General features: G+C 64.6%; 2 protein-coding genes across 11 annotated transcripts; one reads left to right on the top strand and one right to left on the bottom strand.

Moving 5' to 3' along the window:
- Positions 1–115: 115 nt before the first annotated feature.
- Positions 116–4,748, bottom strand: CCDC78 (coiled-coil domain containing 78). The gene is given in 14 exon segments (XM_081552277.1): positions 116–244; positions 246–381; positions 976–1,019; positions 1,141–1,312; positions 1,447–1,634; positions 1,866–1,988; positions 2,074–2,152; positions 2,251–2,318; positions 2,419–2,502; positions 2,606–2,758; positions 2,936–3,022; positions 3,109–3,245; positions 3,919–4,368; positions 4,700–4,748. Coding segments are annotated over 14 exon segments (1,899 nt in total).
- Positions 4,091–7,128, top strand: HAGHL (hydroxyacylglutathione hydrolase like). Of its 10 annotated transcripts, none has more exons than XM_081558320.1 (9): positions 4,091–4,242; positions 4,668–4,851; positions 5,195–5,259; positions 5,348–5,465; positions 5,536–5,644; positions 5,722–5,825; positions 6,023–6,121; positions 6,419–6,495; positions 6,748–7,128. In XM_081558320.1, the coding sequence occupies exons 2-9, from the start codon at positions 4,747–4,749 to the stop codon at positions 6,914–6,916; spliced, it is 846 nt and encodes a 281-aa protein (XP_081414446.1). In that variant the 5' UTR covers positions 4,091–4,242; positions 4,668–4,746; the 3' UTR covers positions 6,917–7,128. The 10 variants fall into 10 exon arrangements, with proteins under 10 accessions (XP_081414446.1, XP_081414443.1, XP_081414442.1 ...); XM_081558317.1 differs by having other exon boundaries at positions 6,416–6,495; XM_081558316.1 differs by having other exon boundaries at positions 6,020–6,121.
- The last annotated feature ends 14 nt before the right edge of the window (positions 7,129–7,142 follow it).

Genomic DNA, 7,142 nt, shown 5'->3' with positions numbered 1-7,142 from the left:
CCCCTGTACCCACCAGCTTTCTCAGCCTCAGGATCTCCTGCTTGTACCTGCTCAGAGAAACGAGAGTTAGTCACCTGCCTGCTTGTGGACAAGCCCTGCTGCCAGTGCCTGAGACTCAGGTCCCCAGATCCCAGGCCCACCTTCCCAGGTGCTGGTCCACATACTCCTGTAGCTCAGAAAGCTGCTCCTCTGCCATCGTGGCACGGACCAGCAGCTGTGCCCGCTCCTGCTCCAGCTCTGCCTGGTGTGGGGGACACAAGCCATGAGCCAGGCGCAGCGTGAGGAGGGGCCTCAGGCCAGGCTCTGCCCACTACCTGGGTGCCACGGGCGAACTCCTGTAGATTCTCGCGGATCTGGGCCCAGGACCAGGCTTCCAGGCCCCTTGAGAGGAGGCAGAGGGGTGGGCGTGAGAGCTGGCATTGACCCAAGTGCTGATCAACAACCCTGCTAAAGTCAGGGCCCTGCGGTCCTTGAGGTTCCTCCTGGGAGCAAGTTTGGGATGGCCCTGCCTGAGTGCTGGCGCCATCGCTGCATGGGTGAGGGGGCACTGGCCACTCGGAAAGCTAAGCCACCAGGCCAGCTTGGACAGTGACTGCAGTGTCAGGATGCTTCATGTTGGGAACATGAAGGCACAAAGGCTATGAAAGTCACCGAGCAGCTGCTCCTGCCTTGTTCTGGGTCAGGCCCTCTACTGTCCATGCCCCCAGTGATCTACAGCTGGGGGTCCTGAGTCTCAGTCAAGATGGCCATACCTTGGGGGCATCTCCCTGACCCTCCCATTCAAGGTTAGCCCCTCTCCTGTCAGGGCCCCTCCTCACTCCAGGCGCTTGGTTTTCTGAAGTAGGGTCTCCTAAGCAGGCCAAGACTGGAAGTCACAGCTAGATCACTTTGTTTGCTGCAGCAACCAGAACACCGCCCCTGTAGCTAACTTCCAGGATAAATGGGTCCCCCCCAGCACCCATACTAGGTACTCACTGCAGCTCTGATGTACCTCCCTGGGAGACTTCACTAGATCCCTTCTGTGGGAACAAGAGCAAGGGTTGCTAAACAGGGCAGACTGCTCCAAGGCTTGGGGGTTTGGGGTTGGCTGAGCCTGGGAGGGGTCCTGGGGTTAGTTAGGGGGCAGCAGGGAGGGGTCACCTGGGCCTTGAGCTTCCGGACCTGCTTCTCCAGCCTGGCCTGGTCCTCCGTCCGGTGGCTGAATTCGGTGGCTGTGTGCAGGGGCAGCAGCGCCACATCTGAGGGGGCCGCACCAAAGGCAGCTCTGGGGGTCCCAGGGGCCCCAACAGGGTCCACCAGCATCTGCTGCACACTAAGCCCCACACCGAGTCTCACGGGGCCATCCGCCCCTGGGTGCCCGTCTCAGGGAGGGGCCATCCACCCCCGGGTGCCCGTCTCAGGGAGGGGCCGTCCACCCCCGGGTGCCTGTCTCAGTGAAGGGCCCACCTGTAGGCGGTCAGCAGCTCCTCATGCTTCCGGCTCAGATCTGCCAGGCACTTGCGGTATGAGCGGGCGGCCCGGGCCAGCTGTTGCTCACGGCTGTGATGAGCTGCCCTAATGTCCTCCAGAGTGGTCTCCAGGAATGTCTGAAGGGCTGCGGCTGTGGGCTTCGGGCCTGTGCCATCTGTGTATCCCTGGAGGAGGCGGGGCCAGGACCAGGAAGGGCGGTGCTTGGTCGGATCAACCTCTCCCTCTTAATTCCCTCCCTAGAGCTGGCTGATCTGAGGGTAGTGTGCTGGGCAGGCCTCAAGTCTCCAACAAGGTCAAGAGTCTCTTGGAGGTGGTTGATCACGGTCAGGCCAGGCTCAGGCTCCCCGGGACCTAGAGGCCTCCCACCCAGTACAGGGCCACCCCTCGGTGCTCACGGCCACGGTTCGGGCACAGTGCTGCAGTCGGATGGCATACGCCTCATTCAGCTTCTTGAGTTGCAGCTGCAGCCGGGCGTTCTCTGCCTCAGCCTGGTGGAGCTGGCCCCGGCAGGCAGACACCTTGAGGGGGAGGAGGCCCTCAGTCTGTGTCCCAAAGCTGGACTTTGCGGAGCCAGATTGCAAAGCAGGTAGGGCTGGGCCTCACCACGGCTTGTGCAGCCAGTCGCTGTCCAGCTGTCCTGGCCTCCTCCCAGGCTCCCTGCAGCTGGTGGCCCAGGGCTACCCTGTGGACAGGGTGTGAGGCTCAGCCGGGCCCAGGGAGGGTGATCCCCTTGCTTGCTGGGCCCTCCAGTCCCATATGAGGAGGGAGGTGGCCACTCACACACATGTCTCCAGGGCCTTCTGCCGAGCCCCGTGCTGCTCCAGCACCCGCTTTGCCTCTGCCGGCATCTGTGGGGCACACGACGGCTGGTTGGATGGACCCGGCCCAAGCCCCGGGTCCCCTGTTCCACCCCACCTCCACCCCAGGCTGGGAGAAACTCTGACAGACCTTTGGGCTGGGTGGCTGCACACCTGGGCCATCCCCCAGCTCCTGCTGCTTGTTCTCGGGGGTCAGGAAGTCTGTGGACTGTGCCTGCACAGAAGAGCTGTCTAGGCCTCACTGTTCCTCACTGGACCCGTTTAGCTTCCACCCAGGCAGCCCCCGCCCCCACCTCCCGCCGTTCGCTCCCAGTGACCTGGAGTCTGTGACGGTAGGAGTGTCCCTGCCCCCCGGCCTTGTGCCCGAGCTCCTGTGCCAGGGCTCGGCGGTGCCCTGGATCAGCCTCTGCTCGGGCAGCCTGCGCTCCCTGCAGCTCCAGCTCCAGCACGCGGCTCTCTAGCCACAGGACCTGCGGGAGACCAGGTCATCGTCCATCTGGGCATCCACAGGGATGTGGCACACACAGGACAGGTGGGGTGTTTGAGTGTGTACAGACACTGTGCGAGTGTGCATAGTCACTCGGGGCACACCTGCACCCCCCCACATGCCCTCAGGCTGCCACACCTGGGCACATATCAGTGCCCACCTCACTCTTCAGCTCAAAGATTTCAGCATTGTGCTGCTCCTGCAGGCGCTGGTTTTTGATCTGCAGGTCGACCAGCTCCTTGCATACCTGGGGTTGGTCAGGGTGAGAGGTGGAGTCTGTGAGGCCCTAGGGATGCCCTCCCTCCTGCCAGCACCCAGAAGTCCCACACCCACCTGCAGCTGCTGCTCCTCACTCAGCTCTAGGTCTGAGGGAAACTCTGTCCCAAGGTTGGTGGCCCAGGCTGGGGCACCCCCAGGGACTCCTGGCAGCCAGACCTCAGCCCGTGGCAGAACCTAGGGAGGCACCACCACTCAACCCCAAGGTGCGTTTCAGGCCTGGGCTGTGGCCTCCACCCACGCATGCCCAGTCTGGCAGAACTGGGGCAGGCTCTCCCGCGGCCAGGATCAGGCCCAGGTCCTGAGTACCTACACCCCACCTGGCCTGTGAGGGAACAGGGGACACCCCAGAAGCAGCAACGTCCTGGGAGGACTCACATTCTCAGTGGCCCGAGGAGGGGGCCCTGGGGCTGCCACATGCTCCATACACAGAAGGGACTGCAAGGTGGCCCAAGCCCAGTGCCGCCTGACTACTGGCCTGTTGCTGCAACACCGTGGCTTGTGTTGCCAAGGCCTCTGTTGTTCCCAGGAGGCTCCCGGTGCCCCGCCCACGAGGGCAAGCCGGACAGTTCAGTGGTTGGTGACACTTTTCCGGCTTCCTTTTCATCATCTGGGAAACTCAGACGGTCACCCCAGCATGTCTCAGGGGCGAGGATGGAACCAGGAGTGCGCAGAAGGCCCAGACTGGGGAGGTGTGGGACAGCGCACAGGGAGCGGAGCGGCCGCCCCTGTTACTGTTACCCTCAGGCAGCGCGCTTTGCCTTATCATGTGGGTTCCACACTCATTAGGCCCCCAAGCTGAGCGCCGGGACGAGCAGGCGAACAAACGGGAGCCTCCCTACACTCCCAGCCCGACCGAAAACGTACCAACCCGGGGCCGGGGGACTCGGGAAGACTGGCTCAGCGCGGTGCCAGGAGGGCTTCGCGGAGGAGGCGCCAGAGCTCCGGGCGCGACTGGCCGGACGAGCGCACGCCCTCCCTCCGCGCACGCGTGCTCCCTGCGCCGAGCTCGGGTTCCGCGGCACGCAGGCTGTGGGGCGGCCCCGCGGGCGGGCGCCTCCGGCGCGGGCCGTTGGCGGCGGCAGCGTGAGTGGCGCGCTCCGTCCAGGCCCAGGGATTGGCGCCCGAGGCCCACCTCTGTCCAGCTGTCCTTCAGGGAGTCCGCGCGACTGGCTGGCACAGCCCGCGAGGGTGAGCGGACCTCCGGGAAGGGGGCGGCCGGGTCGAGAGGGGGTCTTGGGCGGGGGCCTGCCGAGCGGCGCTGAGGGCGGGGTCCGGAGAGGGGCGGGCCCGGAGAGGGGCGGGCCCGATGTCGAGCTGCGGCGGGAAGGCGCGGGGTGGGCGGGGCCTGGAAAGCAGGCGGGGCCTACTCGGGCAGCGGTCCGATTGGGGGCGGGACCGGAAGAGGGCGTGGTTGTATAGGCGGGGCCTCTGGCGTGGGGGCGGAGCCTGCGGCGGGAGGTGTCTCGGCGAGAGACTGGTCCTCGCAGCTGCAGGTCATCTGGAGCCTGGAGGTTGGCCTTCCAGACGGGCCTCGGGACCTTCCGGGAGCAGCCGGTGGGGATCCTTTCTGGCCCCTAGCGCGCGTGTGTGGAACTGACCCCTCCCGCGCACAGCCCTGCCTAGGGTCTGGAGAGGGCAGCCCCACGCTGAAGAAGGGGCTCAAGAGGCGCGGTGCGACTGAGCTCTGCGGCCATGAAGGTCAAAGTCATTCCTGTGCTCGAGGATAACTACATGTACCTGGTCATCGAGGAGGGCACGCGGGAAGCTGTGGCCGTGGACGTGGCCGTGCCCAAAAGGGTGAGGGCAGGTTTGGGGCAGCAGGAGCACTGCTGTAGGCCCAAGCACCTTAGGCCCCCGGGAGAGGCTCTGGACAACACTGCTGGGGGTAGACCCTCTCCCTATTTTCTGGTGTCTGGTTATTTGGAGTTTAGGGTTTCTTGATTTGGGTCTCTGAGGTTAGAGCCGTCTCTGGACTTTTTCATATGGTGCCTGTGTTGTATGCAGTGGGTGCTAATTGTCTGCTGGGTCTCCCCTGCCCCAGCACCATCCCATGCCTGGGGCACTGTGCACCCAGGCCTGGTGCCCCAATGCAGGCAGCCACCTGGGCCATCTGCATGTCCCTAACTCCCATCCTTTTCAGCTGCTGGAGATCGTGGGCCGGGAGGGGGTATCACTGACCACTGTGCTGACCACCCATCACCACTGGTGAGTGCCATAGGGGTAGGGCTGAGGCAGGCGGGTTCACTCTGACCCAGCCCCAACCCCACGTGATTCCACTCTCACCCATCCTCAGGGACCACGCTCGTGGCAACACAGAACTGGCGAGGCTGCTGCCTGGTCTGGTGGTGTTGGGTGCGGATGAGCGCATCTGTGCGCTAACGCGCAGGCTGGCACACGGCGCGGAGCTGAGGGTGAGCGCGCGCCCGGGAGGGATGGGGAGAGAGCCTGGGCCCAACTGGCTCACCTGCCCCTCTGCCACAGTTTGGGGCCATCCACGTGCGCTGCCTCCTGACACCTGGCCACACCTTGGGCCACATGAGCTACTTCCTGTGGGAAGAGGACTGTCCGGACCCTCCCGCTGTGTTCTCGGGTACTGGCTGACCTATACCCACCTGCCTCACCTCCCCATGCCCCATTCCACTCTCTCTGACCCACCCAACTCCCCAGGGGACGCACTGTCTGTGGCCGGCTGCGGCTCACGCCTGGAGGGCACAGCTCAGCAGATGTACCAGAGCCTGGTGGAGACCCTGGGCACCCTGCCCCCTGAGACAGTGAGCAGCCTGCCCCTTGCCCTCTCATGGCTGTGGGGGTCTGGCTTCCCATATAAGCGGCACGCACTGCACCTCTCTATGCCAGGGTTCAGGATGACTGCCTTGCCAACTGTGGCGAGAAGTGGACCAGCAGGGGGGTGGGGAGCATCTCTGCCCATGGCAGTGCTGTGCACCCAAGCACCTCGTCTCTCTAGAAGGTGTTCTGTGGTCATGAGCACACACTGGGCAACCTCGAGTTTGCACAGAAAGTGGAGCCTTACAACGACCACGTGAAGGCCAAGCTGTCGTGGGCCAAGGTGTGGCTGCTCCTCCACTCTCAGTGGCAAGGTTGGAGGGTGGGGCGGGCTGGGACCAGGACAGCACTGAGTGTGTGTGTGTGGGGGTGGGGTGTCAGCCATGATTTCTGGCCTGGGTGACCAGGCCTGGCTTGGGTGGGGCGTTCGCCCACCCTAGGCTCTGGGCCACCTGCAGTCTGGCCCTCGAGTGCCCACCCTCAGGGCCTAGGCTCAAGCCTCCAGGCTGTGGGTGACGGAGCCAAGCTGCCTGGGACTGCCAGACAAGGTGGTGACCAGGGCCTGTGCTTGTTCCAGCAGAGGGATGAGGACGATGTGCCCATGGTGCCTGCAACCCTGGGCGAGGAACTCCTTTACAACCCCTTCCTGAGGGTGGCGTGAGTACTGGCCAGTGTGCTGGGCCCTCCCGTGTGGGTGAGGGGGGCTGGGGAGCACAGGCCAGGACCTGTGTCCTCTCCAGGGGCCTCACCACACAACAGGCTGGCACGGGGCCGACTTGTGCTCTGGGTCTTCCCTGCAGTTATTTGGACACCAGGTGGCAGGGAGCTGCTCACTGGGCTGTCTCCACCACCACGTCTGGTTCGCCCCGTGGGTCCCCTTGAGCCCTACAATGCTCCCTCTCCCTGCAGAGAGGAGCCTGTGCGCAAGTTCACGGGGAAGGTGGCCCCAGCCGAAGTCCTGGATGTGCTCTGCAGGGAGAGAGCGAGCTTTGAGAGGGCGGCTGAGCCGCTGCAGCCGCAGGCCCGGGCCCTCCTCGCGCTGCAGTGGGGGCTCCTGAGCACACCCCGGCAGAAGTGAGCTCCACGTGGGCTGGGCCACACAGCCGTCCTCCCTCGACCCACAGGAGGGCCCAGCCGTCCTCAGCCCTGCCTGGCCCCGGAGGGTGGGCGCTCTGGCACTTCTGGGGCTGGACACCCCGCCCCACTCTGGGCCACAGTGAGACAGGGGTTTGCACACAGTGCAGTGGGGTGCACAGGGCTCCTGAACTTCAAATAAAGCTTTGAAAGGCCTTTTTCTCGATGCT

This window comes from Giraffa tippelskirchi, chromosome 13, assembly GCF_054371585.1.
Source record: "Giraffa tippelskirchi isolate mGirTip1 chromosome 13, T2T-mGirTip1v1.2.pri, whole genome shotgun sequence".
NCBI classification, from domain to species: Eukaryota; Metazoa; Chordata; class Mammalia; order Artiodactyla; family Giraffidae; genus Giraffa; species Giraffa tippelskirchi.
This window is presented reverse-complemented; position numbering and strand designations above follow the sequence as displayed.